Raw genomic sequence first — 20127 nt, 5'->3', positions numbered from 1 at the left:
TCTCGGGGGGCATGGAGGACTAACACAAAGGTCCGCAGAGCTTCTCGAATTCAAGCCACTCATTTTAGAGGAGGAAACAGAATCTCCAGAAGGGAAATGACCAGCAAAGTTTTGAACCAAGGAATTAAACCTCAAATCCGAAATCTTTTCACTACACCAACCTCTTTAGGAATGTAAAAAGACACAAAGTAAAGTGGACCACATACTAGTGAGGAAGACTCAAACCGAAAATGTCAAAAGAAAAATTAAGTTTACAATGCTTTTTAGTGATGTAATATTGTTTGGAGTCCATTTTTAATCATTTGTATATCAGTTTTGCCCAAGAAGAGTAATAGAGACATGAAGCAGCAGCAGAGTGAGACAAGCTGAGGATGGAGGAAGCTCTCCTCCCCCCACTCTACCAGGATTAGGCCTGGTAGCTCCATCCAGTCAAAACCCCCCCAAAGACTTTAGCCAACAGAGGATCCTGTCTTTGGCCAGATGAGCTTTTTTAATTTTGACAGAAGCAGCCAGAGTGAGCGCTTTACAAAGGCGAGCACTGAAAACCAGACTCCCATGACTCTCTGGTGAAGGCCTTGCTGCCCAGACAATTGAGAAGCTGGGCCAAGGGGCTTGACCGACAGCCTCAACCTCTCACAAGGCATCCCACCGCTCCGTCTAAGGCGGCTGCCATGATTTTAATCTGGTAAATTAGTAACTCATATTTAGATGACGCTTTAAAGATGACAAAGCTCTTTCCTCAGAACATCCCTATACGGCACCAAATGAGGCCCGGGGAAGTTGTGGTTTACATTGAGACATTCTGGTCATCCACCTCCTCTGTCTATTCCAAACCCTGCCTATACTAGGTAAGATACAACCAAACACCACCTACTCATAATCATCACTACCCTTTCCCTACTTTCCTAAAGTTGTACAAGAGACATCTGGACTGCTCATGATGGCAAATCCCTCTCTTGCAGCCCAGAATAACAGGCCCGTTCTACATAAATGTCCCTTCCAGATTTTTATGCGGTTTCCTAGTTCTGTAAAACAAAAAGTTGCAACAAACGAGAAGATAAAATTTCTTACTGCAAGTTCCACCACTGAACATTGGAATTGTTTCAAACATCATCTTGTGAAAGAGCAGGGCCACTGGTCTGTAATCCAAATGGTGCTTTAACAGGTGGCTATAGTAATATACATAGCGCCTCTGGCTGGGAATAGTCACTCCCTGTAGAACAGAAAGAGAGAAGATAATTGTAAAAAAGAAAAAAAGAAAAAGTTAAGGGCTTCATCAGTCATATCATTAAATGTACCAAATTAGCCATCAAGTAACATATACTGACATTAAGACACTAGAAATGTTATGTTTTTAAAAATCCAATGGATAAACCTGTAACCAGATCAATACTAGTATTAATCAAAACAGCATGTTCAGATTATATTACAAACAGCAGCATTTTAATCAGAACCCCCAGTTACTCATCACTAAGTCTTCTTGCAAGCACGTTAACCCTCTAGAATTTGGTTTTGGTCCTTGACGTAAGCAAACAAGGTGTGTCAGCTCTGGAAACAGAGATCCCCTAATCTGAAGCCCCATGTCAGAGAACCTCCAGCTCTCAACAAGCAGGGTCAGCTGGCTTCCCAGGCCACAGCAGCCTGGAAGCAGCAGACCAAAGTAACATCAGTCAGTCCCTAATCAGGAAACTGCTCTTCCTGTAGAGGGGACCTGCTCTAAAGACTCTAAGAAAAAGATGAGGAGAAAGGGCAATCCAGGTAACAAAGAGATGCCTGTCTGACCCTATGGGGAATAAGCAACAAACCCTGGTCTGGGCAATCCAGCAGCTACGGAGACACATTTAACACCAATTACGAGGCTTCTGCAAGAGGTCAGTTGGGAGGTGAGAAGGCCCTGGAGTAGAGGGAAGCTCTGTGAACCTCCAGGGAGAAGGGAGAAAATGCTGGGGAATCTGGAGAAGGAAAGCCAAACTGACAAGTTCGGTAGGTACAGGGGTCAAGGGAGAGCCAAGGATCTGTGGGGTGTTGGGACACACTTATGGGAAAGTCAGTTCCCAATGTCCAGGAGGTGAAGTGGCCCAGGACAGGCAGCAAGGCTGCTACCCCAAAGCTGAGTGTTACTTTCAGAGAATCAAGACCTGAACCCCCTCTTGGAAGAAAGGGAGAGGCAAAGGCCCAAGTCTGGGCTCGAGCCTTTGCGCTGAATCTCAGCAAAAAGATCCAGCACAGACAGTACTCAGAAGGTCTGTGCAAGAAGACAACCAAGTGTAATAGTCTATTTTCCTAGAAAAGGGATAAAATTTTGTACAAGTTTGGGCATTTGAAGGTGTATGTTTAAGTTATTAGATTTCACCTCCTGGCTAAAACCCGGCCAGATGAGGCATCGCTTCACTTACCAGTTATTTAACTTCAAATGAGCACAAAGCCAAATGTTTAATGCAATAAGAAAAAACCCAACAGCCCCTGGCCAGAGAAGGCGACCTGCTCACAGGAACACTGAGGAGCCAGTCCCTGATGGATGAGAAAAGGCCCGGGAGGTGACAGAGCCAGGAGGAGAGTCAGAATCTGGAGCACGTGGCCTCTGCAAATCACTTCTAGCAGATTAAATCCAGGATATATTACAACCTAATAACCACCTTTCTTTTAAAAAGTTTTCACCTTTTATCACATTTATTTCAAGCATGGTGCCCGCTATGCCTGCCGGGGGGGTTCCTCCAGCGAGCTCAGAGACCCGTCCCCCCTCCAAAGGAGAGAACGCCCCCCCAGCGCCTCAGGCCTCTTCAGGACTGGAACAGCAGCCTTGTTATTACTGCTGCTCTTGCAGCACGGGCAACCCAGGCTCTGGAGACAGGACGTGGGACCTACGGGTTCCTGGCAAGTCCCTTACGCTCTCTGGTTCCCCATTCCTCACTTCTAAAGCGAGGGTGGCCTGATGGGAGGGCATCTGCCTTACCTCTCACCTCCTTCCAATCCTCTTCCCTCTTCCTCCCTCCTTGTCTCAGCCGCTCTGGGCTGCCCACTGCCACTCCGTCTGCACACGGCCTCTCAGGCCAGGAAGAATCTTTTACTAATTCTGCCTCTGTGTCCATCTTCCTCCTCCTCTTCTTCCTCCAGAGCTCACCCTCTACAACAAGCCCTGACTGCTCTCCCTTCATTGGATCAGTGATTTCCCTCTAGGCGTCTCTCCCACAACAGCAGGGACCTGCCAGGACTTAGCCCTAGGACTTAGCCTGGGTCTGGCACACAGTAGGGGCTTGTTGATGACTCCCAGCCCTAGACCAAGACTCAAGGGACTACCTGGGAGTCAGCCACACTGTGTTCAGGAGATATAGTTTCCATACAAAGCTCCCTGAGCTTCCCTGTGGATAAAGAACTGTGACCCTGGTCTATTGCCCTTATAAACATATTCTCTGCTTCCCTCAATGGTATTTCCAAACATTTTCATCTCCCCCCAAGCCGCCCCTTCCTCAGCTGAGATCTTCACCTCCTATTTTCAAGGTAAAATTCCCTGGGAGCTCCCCTCCTTCCTCTCCCATCCCCTGGGCCTTCTCCCCTCCTTTGCCCCTTCTCACAGGAAAAGGAAGCCTTACTCCTCCACCCCTCAAGCCCTCCTGTTCCATCTGGGGTCCCCCAAGGTCTCTCCGGCTTTTCAACCCCTCTCTCTCTAAACATTTAGAATCAGTTTCTTTATCTGTAAAATCAGTATATTTTCAGTAGTACCTAAACTTCACATGGTTGTATATGAGGATGAGATACTCTATGTAAAATGTTGCATAATCCTTAAAGCACAGCATAAATATCAGTTACTTCCAATCTTATAATCAATGAATTAGCTTCCAGCAAAGAATTTCTGTTTGCAGAAATTCAAGGACACATATCTAGGTAAGGCAGTTAATTAGTTAGAAAATGATCTCAATTCCACAATGAGATCATAAGCTAGATTAAGAGAAATGGGTTTAAATGCATTTTAGCTCTCCAATGCAATGTGGTCTACTGACTGCTGGTGTGAAAGAAAGACAAGATTTCCATTAAATACAAGACTTACTACGAACACAACGGTTAAGGAGACACGGCTGTAAAACAAGACAGATGGAACCACAAGATGAAGTAGGTGCTCCAGAGAGACCAGCAAGCATCGGGCTGGGTTCACCCTGAGCAGGTCACATGGGGACTTAGGGCCAGTTCTTAAGCAGAAATCATCACCTAAGACCTCTTCTGCTCATAAACAAGTGATCAGGAAACCATATTCTCTAAGAAACTGCTGAAGGGATTGATAATATTTCAATGGATGAGAAGCTCTCCCAGGAAACACGAGGATTCTGTTTCTCCAGGGACTGAAGCTAAGACAAAGAAGGAATCAACAAAGTCAGATTTTTTGACTCCAAACATGAAGAAAGGTACTGAGCTGAAACCCATCGAAGTTGTTTGGATATGTTTCAGTGTACTACAGTAGCATTTTTATTTTACAATATAAAATCAGAAATAGTTTTTCCCTGATTGGTAATTTGGAAAGAAATTAGATGAAACTTGCAAGAAAAACTCAAGTTGTCCTGTCTATATGTAAGGCATTCAGATTAGGACTTAAGCTTTTCCCAATGACAAACCCCTTTTACCTGAAAAACTCTTGTGCTCTCAGGTATATAAATATATAATATAGACCTAGAAATTAAATACTTAACTAATAATAACCCCCCCACACACACATTCAGTTATAACACCCCCAGATGGGGCCACAATCCACAGTTTAAGAAACTAGAATTTAGAGAATTACCAAAGAGTACTGCACCTTTACTGGGAGAGGTTAGTTTTTTACACTTTTTAGAACCTCGGGCTTTTCCAGGAGAGTAGCGACAAATCACATAGACCATCAAAGGAGGCTATCCCTGACCAACACATGCACCGAAACAAGGAGGCCGGGTTACCCCAACAGTGCAGACAGACTGCGCTTGACATAAAGCAGCATCCTACCAATTCTTCTCCTCAAAAAGACTCACTTCATAGTTGTAAATAGACTCAAGACAAGTTTAGGAGCTCATGTTTAGACTGCTGAAAAAGCAAAGCACGGAATTGGAAAGTTACAAAATATCTCAGTTTAATGTCAGATAACGTCAGGTTTTCCTAAGAGCACGGGGCAAGTTATCAATCAATCTGTCAAACAAATAGACTGCAGGGAGTCTAGTGGAAAGAACACTTGGCCTGGGTCTCCTTCTACCACTTCTAGTGAGCCTTGTGTTCCAGGCCAGTCACAAATTTAGATTGTTTCATTATTTGTAACATGCTATCTTAAAGCTGTTTCCAAAAAAGGTACGTGGGTAAATTGAAAGTGTTTTATAAATGTGAACTAGTATGATTATTCTCTAAACAGGTCACAGTTTCAATTTTTCAGTGTAAGGAAAAAGATATGCTAGCCCTCTGGGAGTTCAGCTTCTACTGGAAGGATGACATGTTCCCAGGGAGGGACACAAATGGACAAACAAGGGATCAGCCTGCAGAGGGATCTGGGAGGAACAAAGGCCCCTGCGTGAAATGCATGTCTTCCTACAGGAGACTCGGAGGCACCAGGAGTGCCACCCAGGAGCTGATGGCCATAGACTGTCTCTTCTTGCTCCCCACTCACACTCACTGCCTGGGTGGCTCTAACACCATAGAAGAAGCCTCCATCTGGAGGCTATTGCTCGGTGCTTCCCCCCAGATTCTAATGTCCTGCTCTACCCAAGCTCTCCCCTCCTTGGCATCTTAAGCAGCTGTTTCTCCACCCTTCCCCCTTCAGCAGGTCCTCTACTCCCTTAGAGGAGAAGTTCCCATTTCTTCCTCCGTTCTCTCCCTAAAGGGTCTCACCCACTCACAGGGCCTGTGATTTAGATAATTACCAAATCTATGTAACTTCCACAGAGATGTCATTAAATAAGCTTCAAGTCTGTGCCACTGACACCTGCCAGACATGGCACCTATCCATAGGGTCCACCAGCACCTCAAACTGACCACCGTGTCCATCTTCCCCAACCCTCACCCCAAACATGCTCAGACTAGATGAAATTTTTTCTTTTCCCTCTCCTGGATTCTCTATCAGAGCCATCCTCTCTGCACTCAGCTCTTAGGCACCACTGGGCCTCATAGCCAAAATCTGTCTTCTGTCAAAAGCAGCTTGGACCCACAGCTTGGAGTACACCCCAGGTGCCATTTGCTTTAGCCTAGGAAGCTCATTCACGTCTACACAGATAATTTTCATCATAAGTATTAGCAGTCAGATCCTCTGACCAAAGGCCAATTCTTCTACTTGTGCGAGCATCCTCCTGGATGTTTCTTTCCTCCCCACCCCCCCTCACCCCTCGCCTCCTATAACCCAAAGAGGGAACACAAGCTCCTTAGCCCAGCTTTCTTGGCTCTTCCCAATCTGGTTCCAAGATACTTCTGGCAGCCTTTCTTCATACAGCATCCCCATAAGACAGAGCTACAGCCCGAGCAGTGAATTTGGAATCCAGGGTTTCTTATTAAAATCAGATGAACGCTAAACTGGTCCAGCCATTCTAGAAAGAAAAAGATGTTCAACTGCCCACACCTTTTGACCCATGATATCACTACTAAGCCTACACCACAGAAATCAAATCAAGCACAAAAAGCCCCAAATATACAAAAACATTTATATCACGGTTTTAGTCGTGGCAAAAAAACCATTGTACCATAAGCAATGACAAAAGAGACAGTTTCGGAAAAACTTGAGAAGACTTAAAGGAACGGATGCAGAGTAAAATAAGGAGAACAATTTATACAATAACCTCAATGTAAAGAAAAAACATAACAACTCTGACCCACCTAAAAATCAATCGTGAATTCAGAACAATGATGATAAAGCATTTACCCAGCTCCTGCCAGAAAAGTCTTGGACTGAAAACTGCATGACGAGACACACGTGTGGACACGGACAATGTGGCAATCTGTTCTGCACGCTGGCTCCTGGGGGATCTTCAACTACCCCCCTCTGTAAGACAGACATCCTACAGTGATGCTACTCAACACTGGCTACCTCTGGGGACATCCATTTCTCTTCTTAAATCATTTTATCTTTGAACATGGAGCTTCAGGGTGAGCTACAAGCCTGTGATCTCTTTTCTTAATCCTAAACCACATTTTCCACCATATCTTTTGCCCATTACTCTTTGACAAGAGAGGAAACATTTATTAAAGCCCATGCTGACTTAATTGGGAAGGGACTATCAAAAGTTTAAGGATGGTTGTGTCCAGCTCACGGTGACCCCATTTGGGGTTTTCTTGCCAAAGATACTGGAGCGGTTTGCCATTTCTCATCAGCTTGAGCCCTGCTGACCCGGTACAACCTTCTTGGCCTATTTCCTCCTCTAAAGCTAATGTGTCAGTAAATGATGTAGGGAGAAGCTCTGACACCTGACTTGGAGTCAGGAAGCCCCAATTGCAAATCCTACCACAGACATTTAGTAGCTGTGTCACCCTGGGAAAGTCACTAAACCCTGTTTGCCTCAGTTTCCTTATCTGTAAAATGGAGATAATAAAACCTACCCACAAGACTGTTGTGAGAAGCAAATAACACACATAAACTACTTTGCAAACTTCAAAGCATCATGTCATAGCATGCAACTGAAATAACTATCTGATTTAACAAGATGATGACACTGAAAAAGAGGAAACAAGTTTAAAAAAAAAAAAACCCACAATGCTGACATTAATACAATGGTCATTCTTTAGGAAGTTTAAGCAATGTAAACCAGTGGTCATAAGAAAATCAAAAGATTCACCACAAACACCGAAAATGGATCATTAATTCTACAGATGGGATAAGAATTGTAGTTTTTAGCTTCATCTCCAGCCCTTCCCACCAACCTGCCCCCCCTCATCGCACATCCCCACCATAAGGGGGGGTTCGGAAGGCTGAGGGCCAGCACAGACTCTAATGGTGCAACCTACAGCACGATGACCCCTTGACGCGTGACTAAGTTAGTTCTCAGATAGCACTGGTCACACTGGGAAAGGCAAAGAGGCTGTGTCTCTTGATACAGATCTAGAAAGGATAAACTGTGGAGTGAATAAACAGGCCAAAGGCCCTGTGATCTCCTTAGGACGGGCACACCTCCCCACAGGGACTCCCTCGGTTACACAGATCAGCTTTTGCCTAAGGCATGGAAATTAAATGAGATGCTCAGTTATTATAGGAGGTCAGGGGCAAGGCCTGACCCCAGCTCTTGTTGCCACCCAGGGGGTAATCACCCCTCTTCAGGCTCCCCATTGGCTCACCTCTACCCTGCCCCTGAAAGCCCTTCATTGTAGAAAGCTACTCCACCCCCAGACTCCTTTCCAACCTGAAACTTCGCCTTCGGATTGACCAGTTTGACCCCAAACTTCCCATGTAAGGAGGCAGCCCAGGCCCAAGATGGCTGCATCTGTCTCCAGGCTAAGACTGACTCGCTTCCACTAGATTTTTCTCCACCTTTCTAATCCCTCAGCTCCTGTTTAGAAGTTGTGTTTCCCCATGAATATGTAAGCTACTTGAGGACAGAAACTGTCTGCTTCTACTTGTGTCCCAGAACTCGTAGTTCACCTGGAACCTATACTAAACTCTGGAACTCTGCCTTTCTCTTCAAGCACAATCCCTCGCACATAGTAAATGCTTAAGAAATGGTTACTAAACTGAACTGAAACACACACAGGGCTATAACTCTGTGGGATGGCTGCATGTCACCACCTGGGCCGCTGGCTTTTTCCCTTTCCTTCTTTCCCTCTGTGAATGGTCAGTGGATCTTGTTCCTAAGAGCGTAAACCTGTAGTGCTCCCAGGTCAGGTGTAATCAGTGCACTACCTCCTGAAAATACGCATAACGAGAACAGCTTAGTCCCTATGAGGCTTCCTCCTTTGGACTCAGCAGAGGACATGGGATTCAGACCTGACAGGGTCCTCAAAGCTTCACTTTCCCTGGCACTGAGGGATACGTGGGATTAAGAGTGTATCCCTGCTTTGTGCCATTTAACAGGGACATGAAGTACCGAGCCGAGTATGGTGTGTCACCCAATCATGTATAATGTTAACAAATGCATCAGAGATGTGCAAGGGCCTTCAAGGCTGCATTATCCTCTAAGAGATCATTTTTTAAGAAAATTAACAAACAGAAAGAGAAGTCAAAAATCTCTCCACCTCTCCCAGGGAGCTGTGTGTGTGTGTGTAAAGATGCAGTCTGCTAGAAAGTAATTCCCAAAAGCCTTCCCCAGTTCCCTTCTCATACTTTTATTGAGAAAACCTCCAGTGCATTAAGACCATTTTTAAGGATTACACAGAGATGAGAAGATAGGTACAGAAGTTGTTGGCTACTGATAACTTCTGATTACATTTCTAGGGAAAGGTCTTTGTGATCTCTGTTCTTTTAGAATGTTACCCCCCCCCAACTCTCAAAACTCCAGCCCCAAATAGTTTAAAATGATTTGGCTGCAGCACAAAAATTCTTCTGGGTGATTTGGTCATGAGCTAAAGACAGACTGTAGCATCTTCCTACATCCTGGAGGGCTGGCACTAGAAAAAGAAGCAGGAGATTCCCTGAAGAGGGAAACAGAAAGGACTGAAGCCCCAAAGCTATTCTGATCTCACCAAAGCCTCATAATTCCCAGAGAAGAGTCCTGAGCCTCCCAGGCAAACAGAGATGAGCAGATTTTAGCAAATGAGAAAGTGTCAAACCCAATGGGGGCAGGGAAGGACTATGAGCAGGCTCAACCCCTCCTAACTTGATGTTCCTAAGTGTCACCGTGAGGAATTCCCACAATACTTCAGCAGGGAGATGCCAAAGAGTGAACCTTCATTTTCATCTCTTAGGAGAAGAGAGCACTCCAAAACTGGCTTCTAACTCTCAGTGGCTTTCAGGGTGACCTATCTTAGCTAGGATTTCATAGTCACTCTGGAAAGCTCCTGTTCTTCTCAAAGGCTATTTACTCAACAAGGTATGGGGGATGCTGCTCCTATTTCACCATCTTGCTCCTCCCTGCAGAGGGGAGTGCAAGCACCCTTATATTCCCTATGAGGACATGTCTTCAGCCACGATACATCACAACTAAATTCCACTTAATCTCCAACAGTGGCGATTTCAATGGCCCAAAGTGGGGTCCTTAACTTTTGTAGGTTCCAGGCCCTTCAGCAGACTGGAGAAATCTCCTTCAAATCATAATATTTAATATGATATATACGCAATATATAGGATTACAAGACAACCAAAAATGTTGAATAAGTTATCAAAATCCTTTTAAAAAGGGGGGAAAAACCCACCAAGTCCTGAGTCCAGGTTAAGAATCCCTGACCTACAAGAATATTAAGAAAATTAATGAAAAAAATAAAGGAAGAATGCATAGCCAGATCAGATCTGAAACAATACTATAAAACAGCAGTCATCAAAACCTTTTGATGCTGGGATTAGAAAGAAAGTAGTGGATCAGTGGAATAGGTTAGGTTTGAAAGATAGAACAGTCAATGTCTATAGTAATCTAGTATTTGATAAACCCAAATACCCCAGCTTCTGGGATAAAAACTCACTATTTGACCAAAATTGCTGGGAAATTGGAAACTAGTATGGCAGAAACTAGTCATTGACAACATCTCACACCCTACACCAAGATAAGGTTAAAAACGGGTTCGTGATTTAGACATAAAGAGTGACAACATAAGTGAATTAGGAGAACATTGTCAACTTGTCAGATTTTTAGAGAAGGAAGTTATTGCCAAAGAAGTAGAGAACATTATTAAATGCAAAATGGGTAATTTTGATTATATTAAATTAAAAAGGTTTTGCACCAACAAAACCAATGGAGCCAAGATTAGAAGAGAAGCAGAAAACTGAGCAACAATTTTACAGTCAGTGTTTCTGATAAAAGCTCATTTCCAAAATATATAGTGAGCCGAGGCAAATTTATAAGAATACAAATCATTCCGCAATGGATAAATGGTCAAGGGATATGAAGATTCACTTTTCAGATGAAGAAATTAAAGTCATTTCTAATGATGACATTTCTAATGCCACTATCGATTATAGAAATGCAAACTAAAACTCCGAGGTACCACCTCACACAGATTGGAGGCGATGTGGGAAAAGTGGGTCACGAATGCACTGTTGGTGTAGCTGTGAACTGATCCAGCCATTCTGGAGAGTAATTTGGAACTACACTCAAAGGGCTATCAAATTACACATATCCTTTGATCCAGCAGTGAGTCTGTATCCAAAAGAATCATAAAAGAAGAAAAAGGAGCCACATGTGCAAAAATGTTTGTAATAGCTCTTTTTGTAGTGGCAAGGAAGTGGAAACTGAGTGGATGCCCATCAGTTGGGAAATTAGTTATGGTTTATGAAACAATGGAATACTATTGTTCTACAGAAAACAATAAACAGGCTGATTTCAGAAAAGTCTGCAAAGACTTACATGAACTGATAATGAGTGAAGTGAGCAGATCAGGAAAACATTTGTACAGAGTAACAAGAAGATTATGTGATGATTAACTAAGAGAGACTTCGCATTACAATGCAATGATTCAAGACAATTCCAATAAAATGCCATCCACATCCAGGGAGAGAACAAAGAACTTAATCCAAATCAAAGTATACTACTTTCACCTTTTTTTGTTGTTGATTTTTTCTTTCTCATGTTTTTTTTTCCCTTTTGGTCTAATTTTTCTTTCACAGCATGACAAATATGGAAATGCTTAAAATAACTGGACCTATATAGCCTATATCAGATGCTATCTTGGGGAGCGAGAGGTAAGAAAAGGAAGAAGAAAAAAATTGGAACTCAATCTAATGAAAAACGAACATTGAAAACTATCTTTACATGTAATTAAAAAAAAAAAAAACTATTGGGGAAGATGGGAGAAAAGAATATTTGACCTAAATTAGAACCAACTTAAGTTAAAAAAAAATAAAAAAGACAAAATATTGGGCCAATAAAAGGAGTTAGAGGAAATGGTAAAGAAATGTCAAGAATGCTAATAAGAAACAGCTAATATGGCTCTCAAGAAGGAAATACTATTATTATTTAGTGCAAGAGGAAAGGCCAGAGTGGTTGTTCAAGGAGAATGAAATAACAGGAGATGAAGAGAACCTGATACTATTCAACTTTTACTTTGCTTCTTTTTCTCTGCAACAAGAATGACTAGAAATGAGAAAATGGTTAAGAGACCAAAAGGAAAAAGTAAAGGAAGTGGATGATAAGCAGCAACTAAGTCCCTTGAATTTCAAGGGAATTCAAGAACACAACATCTCAGGGCCCTGAAAGGATGAGTCCAAGGGATAGCTGAATTCCTGGAGCTCTGAGGAATCACACAAAGGGGGAGACACACGACAGCGCCACTTAAAGATAAGGGAGAAGATGAAGTCTGCCAATCATAGGCTGAAGAACTGGACTTCCCTCTCTCTTTCCAGTCTCTAGAAAGTTTTATGTGGAAACCTTTAGAAAGGCCAGGCTGACTCCCAGGCCTTCCTTTTCAGAGGTGATGAGGAGCGCTGCAGATGTGACACACCCCAATTTTAGACAAGCTAAATTTTACATGCATGGTCTCTGGGGAAGCCTTTGCTGAGTCCCAAGGGCTATAATAGGGCCTTGCCAGTCCTGGCCTGGGCCCAGGTCTCCCTCACCACCAGGCTAGCCTTTTCTCTCCACAACACTCCTGTCTGTCATAGTCCTGTGCTCATCAAACAGAACAATAAATCTGAACCAAGTCTTCGGAGAAAAACAAAGTCAGTGCTATTCAAGGAGATCTTTGCTTGATGTATACGACGTTTTTAAATACTCAAAATAAAGTTAGGATGTATCTTTATTTATTAAAGGGAAAGAGAATTTATCATAAAGTCAACGGAACTCAACTTACCTTCCAAAGGTGTTTAATTTCCAAGCATCCTTATCAGCCTGACTTGTAACTCCCAGGCTTCTCCACGCAATGCTTTATAAAGATTGAACAAGAAAGTTGCTACTACGTTTGTGGGCACAGAATGCTATGGCTCCATATGCCTGAAGGCATTCACATGCTCACAAAAACTCAATGAACCAAACGTTATCCTCTTACTCAATTGGAAAAAACCCCATCTAAGGGTCTCACACCGAATCTGAAGCAAAGACGCCAGGCAGTAAGCTGGGAGCAAACAGCCCCTGAGAGACATGTGGTCATTTCTGCTGACCAACCAAGTGAAGGAGGTGTCACGTGCTTATCTAGGGAGGAGGGGAGGGCTGGGAAGACTCACCTTTTTGTCTCTGGTCCTGACTTCCCCATAGAAATCTAGAGCCTCTTGTGCCTTTAAGAACTTTCCTCGATGTAATAAATATGCACAAATCATTACACCAGTTCGTCCCTTTCCTGCTTTACAGTGAATTGCTGCAACATGATTGTCATCTTCACTTAGCCACTGGTCGAGATCCTCACAAAAGGGTTTGATGAGCTCTAGCTGGGGTGGGTTGTGGTCTTCAAAAGGATACTGTGCAACTGTGCGAAGAGAAATGGCGCCGTCAGGCAACGTTCGTGAGATCAAACACTGCTCTTACTCAGAATGTTAAACAGCCCAGGGGGCTTAGCTTTATAAACACGGTGGAGGACAAAGGTTTTCTAAGTAACAAGTTTAATCAAAAAAGAGCAGAATTCCGGACACCACCTGTCCTGCCACCCTGCTCTCCACCAATCCATCATCTTTCTCCCCTTCTACTCCACTGGGCTTCTAGCCTGGGCAAGCCCTTCCCAGCCTCCCCCCGGCCACAGAGGGCAGCACTGGGCTGACTCTCCACTGCCTATCACAAAGTGCCTCCCACCAAGAGCAGGGAGTCCTCAAGCCTGGATCACCTTTTCAAAATACAAAGGAACCCCAGGCTCAGCACCCTTCTTTTCAAGGCTACACAAATAGCATCAGCTTTCTGTAAGGATGCTCTATCAGTTACTAATTTCAGTTTACATAAAATTCAGTTTACACAGAAAAGACAAAGTCATTTTCTAGTAGCAAACACATAATGGCCAAAAAAATTAAACCCCAAATTTTTTTTTTCAAAAATCACAGAGGACAGACAGAGCCTGAGCCAAAGTGAACCCCGTGGCCTGTCTCTGCAGTCTCTGGAGCCCTCCTGAAGCTCTAGAATGGGATCCCCAGCTCAGGGTGCCAGTTTCCCAGGGCGCCACCCCCTCTAATGTTCTGAATGACTCCTGGAGCAGCAGAGGCTGCCTCGTCCATTCTCTCCAAAGCAGAGCCGGTGGCAGGAGCTGGCACTTACCTCTACAGTTAAATTTGGTGGCATCATAATGTCTTTCAGCACATCTAAAAGAAAAGCCAAAATGGTCATTCACATGGGCAGAAATCCCTTTTCAAATTCTAAAATGACAGAGACTAGAAATATACCAAACAAGTACGACAAAGCTACTTCCCCCCCACAATCCTGTGAAGCAGCAAGTCTCACCACCCACTTTTACAAAGGAGGAGACTGAGATTCAGGGAATTTGCACCTTAGAATCACAGGATCCAGCGCTTAAGAGGACCCTGACATTTTCTGGTCCAAATGCATGCATTTGCCAGTCCTTCCCACTTTTATGATGCAGGCAGAGAAACTGAGGCCCAGAAAGGGGAAATTACTTAAGGAAAAAGGGAAGCAGCAGCAAAGCACAGGCTCTAAGCCAAAGCTGCTGTCATCAGGAAATCCAAGGTCTTTTCCGTAGCCCAGAGCAGCCCTCAAGCTACACCAGCACTGACCAGCAAGCTCAGAGTTGTTTCCGAGCTCCTTCTTTTTGTGATTAGCTTAGGAGGAGCTTGTTTTGGCAGATGCCCATTTTTTACTTCAAAAGGTACTGGGCATCACTGCCATGCTCAACTAGTTTTGTTACACTCTATAACCAGCTTTTAACATAGACTTTCCAACTTTAGCCTCTTAACAGAACTCATAAACAAGGGGAGAAATAACAAGATCTCATTTAAATGAAAGGCAGAATGGCATTAGTATATATAGAGCAGGCTGGTCTTGGATTCAAGTGCTACCTTTGACTAAGACATTTTCTTTGTGGTCTTGGACAAAGTGGCTCAGTACCCACTCTATGTCCAAAACAATTCTCTAAGACCATGAAAGTTCCCATGCTGAGAACTCATTCACAAGTGAGACCACAGGTTCAGAACTATTCCTCCCCCCACACCAAATAAAAAAATACTATAAGTTAAGCAAAAACAAGAAGATTCTGGAAAATTTTATTTTATTGCTTCACGATTTGCTTATTTATATGTGGTTTCTGAAAAAAAAAATCTGGTTAGACAAGGATGCCATGAGTATTACTTATCCCCATTAAACTGGGATCAAAATACAGAATGGGGAGAAATGGGAAAACATGAGAACAAAAGGACATTCTTCTTCAGGCACAGGTTAGGGTCCCTTCCAACTGTGTTTTCTATGACATAAAAGGTCAAACTAATCTAATCTTTAAAGGAATGGGGAAACAATAAATTCTGATGACATAGCAAGTGTTTTCAACTATGTGGCAATGTCTTATTTATTCCATATCATGAAGGAATGGGATCTTCTACTTAAGTTTTCTAGCTGATTGAAATTATCCATCTAAGCACTAATGTACATTTTTCATGAACATTTTCCCTAAAATATGTCCATACATTATTGTCATTTTAAGGAGTACAGGGAATATCAGTGAAGCATTTCCTGATGACTAAGGTCCTCTTGGAGATTTCAGGCTTAGAACACCAAGAAGAACCAGGTTTCACTTTTGTTCAAGCTATAAAACTATAATTCCTGCATATTCATTTCTCTGTCCTGAGCCTTGACCAAATAAAGTAATTATTTCCTTTTTCCTAACTGCTAGCTGCCACCACCAATATTTTAAGACGGAGCATAAGCATAAGGGAGCAAAAAGGCACAATGGAAAAAGCAGTGAAGCAGAAGCCACACAGACTATCTGTATGATCCTGGGTGTGCCGTTTCCCCTCTGGGCTCGAGTAGATGGCCTCAAAGGTGCCTTCCTCCTTGAGGTCAATGATTGTATATCCTAAATCTGCTCCTCACAAATAAAAAAATAAAAATAAACCTCCATAATAACTCATCCTGAAATGGCCTTTTGAGGTTCACAAAATACATTCCTTCTAAATACCTTGTGAGATGGCTAACACCAGGAATCTCTATTTTCCCATTTTACAGATATGGGCTACTGAGTGACCTGCCAGCAGCCATACGGCTCAAGGGTCCAGGCCAGGTCAAGTCTAGAGGTTCTGCCACGGAGTCTCTTATTGATATTTCTTAAAAATAACAAGTACTATATCTTGCTCGTGATGTTGATTTGGACAATATTTAGCCACTCTCTATATAGGGATCAAATACAGGGAATAATCTTAAGAGTGCAGAGCAAAAATAATAAAATATTTTAAAATATAATAAAAATAAATCCCTTAGGAGTTACAAAAGGTGAAAAAGGTAAAAAGCACAAATGCCCAATCTTAAAACAATTTTTGCATCTAAATAAATGAATACACAATTTTTTATCAATTTCCCCCCACAATTTTTCAGGAAGGAAAAACTTGTCATAAAAACCTGTTCCCTTACAATTGTAAGGAAACTAAAATTAGGAAAAATGTCTATTTTACCCTGGGGTCCTCACACCACCACCAAGGAAAAAAAAAAGAAGAGACAAAAGTTGCTTAGACATAGAAAATCCCTGTAATACTGCCCTAGAAAATAGAAACCAGCCAATCCAGGCATTCAAGCAACATTTCTGAGTTCCATAGAGAGAGAGAGATTTTGACGGCATCCCCATGGAATGGATGCCAAGAACAAAGATCCACCTCTCACTTCAAAAGCGCAGGTCCAAGGAAGCCGGGCAGCCGAGTCATCACTGTTTTGGGAGCAGGCAGTTCTGTTGGCAATTACCCTTCCAGTGACCATGTGGTCAAAGGTTCTCAGGCCCAGCAGGATGCCAAATCATTTAAAGCAGATCAAGAAATAAAAATCCTTGCCAACATCCTAGCTCACCTCATCACCACACTTACTAAATGAGCTAATGATATTTTCAATCAGACTTCTTGGACTAATTGTCTTTCAAATACAATTCAGTAAAATATCTTTAATGCTATCTCATTCCAGAAAGGAAACAACTTTCACTTAAGAATTGTTTTTAGAAGCAAGGAAACATACTTACAGATTGTATATCTTGTAATGATTTTTATGTTTTGAATCCAAAAACCTTCAAGTAAAAAAAAAAAAAAGGAGCATTAACAAAAAATAATTACTACTTAATATTAACAATACTCAAAAAAAAGATTAAGGTTTTATTTTCCAACTTCAATCAATATTTACATTTAGTGAGATAAAATTCCTGAAAAACCATCCTCTAGAGTACATACAGTTTACCTTATATTAATATTATTCTTAAATGAGACTAGCATTCTCTCAATTTATGGAAGAGTGAGGAAAGCACTTGATTTGAAATCAGAACTCTTCATCTGAATCCCAGCCCTGTTGTATCTAATCCATTGGTGATTTTCTATTCATTTAACTCCAAGAATCCAGTTTCTTATTTGCCTTATAAGGAAGGCAGCTCCCAGTTCCTATGTCCTGTTATATATGATCTAAAGAGCACTTCTTAATGTGGGATACAGACTTGGAATCTTTAGTTGTCTGTGTAATTCAAACTAGTTTATCTTAAACTTTTAAAAATATTCTGATAAGAGATACACCTATAGGCTTTACTACTAGTAACCACAAAAGGCTCCCACACACAAAAAAAGGTGAAGGATCCTGATCTAAAGAAACAGCCCAACACAAGAGAAAGCAAGAAATAACTATTCTGATTAATGAATTTGAAAAGAAGTGTATACCAGCATCAGAATTTGGCCTACAAAGAATCCAGCTTATGCAGATCTATTTTTAAAGAATTAGCTCTATTAAGTGAGAAATAACCATACACACAAGTGTTCACAGATATAAACTTGAAATTGCACTGAAACTTTTGCCACTTCTGAGGAGCAAGGCTGTCTTAAGTCAATAAGATATGTCAAATGACACTCCAGAAGTTCAACATCATGTGATTTATGCTCCAACCCACAGTCAAATGGGCTGTCCAAACCAACCCATGTGTGTATACCTGTAGGAAGGTCCTGCTCTACAAGCTTTCGTTATCTGTTCTTTATCTTGTATTATCTTTATGTTACCTTATCTATCTCTCTCAACACTCTTCTTACTTTCCCCCAAGTTTCACAGAGTTTATATTTTGAAATGACATCCACAATATTTTTTTCTGTAGGTCTGTTTTTGTTGAGTTGTTTTTCAGTTATGTCTGATTCTCCATGATCCCATCTGGGGTGTTCTTGGTCAACATACTAGGATGGTTTGCCATTTCCTTCTCCATTTCATGTTATAGATGCCGAAACTGAGGCAAAAGGGTGAAATGACTTGTCCAGAGTCACACAGCTACTAAGTGTTTGAGGCCAGATTCAAATTTAGGAAGATGAGTCTTCCTGACTCCAGGCCAGGCATTCTATGCATCCTAGCAATGTTGGAAGAGTGGGGGGAATTTATGGTCTACAAAAAGTAAAAAAGCAGAAGAACCCAAGTTCGAACAAGAAACACCACCATCAGAAGGAGCTGAGCAAAGAAAAATATTCATGTGTCAAAGAAATTATCAACCTTTCTATAAAAATCAATCTTTTTTGATTTGTGAGGGGAAAGGAAGAATGCATTAAATTTGGACGTGTTCTGACTCCTCAAAACATTCCATATTACTCCAAAGGCACAAGAGATCTGAAGAACAGAAAAGAAAAACTAAGAGAGACATTCAAGACCCCAAAGAGCCAGAAATGAAACTGCAGATCCAGTTTCTTAATTCATTCAATTCTCTTTGCATTCTACTCTATAACCTCCACATTCTAGCTATTATTCACATACAGTTTTCATTCAATGATTTCCAGATTTTCACAAGCATTCAAAAACTTGTAATATGCAATAATTAATATTTAATTCCTTAAAACAAGTCCGGAAAAACTCATCTGAATTGACCACTGGAAAAAAAAAAAAATCACTGATTACAATAAGGGTCAACTCCAAGAATCTTGACAACTTAACGGTATCCTCTCAGAGTCAAGTGTCATATATGTATGGATCTTTTAAAAATGCTAAGTCAACCTAAGGAAAAACTGGGATAGATTTTTATCTATTTTTGCTCATCTATGACTGCTATTCTGTTCTTCAAATTTCTGCAAAATGTAAATAATTTCGGCCTAGTTTTGTTTTTACAACTAAGGATACTCACTCCCCTCCTCTAAAAATAAGCAGATGATTGCAATTTTCTTGCAAAGGATGCACTTTGAAAACTGAGGTCTGATTACCCAATCAAAATAAAGTATCCTAATTATATAACGTATATGGCAAACATACACATAAAATTCTGAGACTAGATATTAACACTACTGCCCATCAGTCAGAACAAGACACGTTCAAATTAAATTCAAACATTTATTAAGAAAAGCCCTGACCTGTTTGAGACACTCTTTGAGTGGCCAGAAATAGAAAGACAAAAAACAAACTATTCTCTGTCTCAAGGTTATATCCTACATTTAAACTGAAGGGAAGCAAGTTGCTCAGTCTTGAAAAACTAAACCAAAATAAATTCTAGCTTTCAGTTACAGAACTCCAAAGGCATTAAGCTAAGATCAAACACACATGCACACATTCATGTTTTTCAATAACAATCATGTATCTTAACAGTCTTTCTAGAGCTGCTCAGGAGATTCTGTAGGTCTCCCTATAAATAAACCATGTATTCCATACTCCTTCATATCGATAACAGCTTTTTTTTTCCCCTAAGGAAACAGTCTTCCAATTTTATAAATCTGGCAATTTCTCTGAGGGTAGACTATATGACAAAATTTTCTACCTTTTCCAGGTGGAAGATAAGAAAGGAAAACTGGGCCATTCAAGGTTATATAGCTAATATTTCAAGTTCCTGATTCAAACAAAATTGTTATATATATAAACCACTCACTGCATATGACTAACAAAAGGTGGACAGACGGCATTTACTATTACTATTAATAATAAAAACAACTATCTGCCAGGAATTCTACTAAGGACTAGGGACACAAAAACAAACAAGAAACAGTCTCTACCTCCAAAGAGC

The 20127-nt window shown here is 41.7% G+C and overlaps 1 protein-coding gene across 1 annotated transcript in view; it reads right to left on the bottom strand.

Annotated features, from left to right (window-relative positions):
• PTEN (phosphatase and tensin homolog) overlaps positions 1-20127 on the bottom strand; it is a 72930-nt gene that overhangs the window by 13860 nt on the left and 38943 nt on the right. The window contains exons 3-6 of the mRNA XM_051982651.1: positions 17152-17196; positions 14244-14287; positions 13232-13470; positions 1072-1213 (exon numbers count right to left, since the gene is read on the bottom strand). Coding sequence (XP_051838611.1) covers positions 1072-1213; positions 13232-13470; positions 14244-14287; positions 17152-17196 — 470 coding nt within the window. The remainder of the gene's footprint in view (positions 1-1071; positions 1214-13231; positions 13471-14243; positions 14288-17151; positions 17197-20127) is intronic.

This window comes from Antechinus flavipes, chromosome 2, assembly GCF_016432865.1.
Source record: "Antechinus flavipes isolate AdamAnt ecotype Samford, QLD, Australia chromosome 2, AdamAnt_v2, whole genome shotgun sequence".
In the NCBI taxonomy this organism is placed as follows: domain Eukaryota; kingdom Metazoa; phylum Chordata; class Mammalia; order Dasyuromorphia; family Dasyuridae; genus Antechinus; species Antechinus flavipes.
This window is presented reverse-complemented; position numbering and strand designations above follow the sequence as displayed.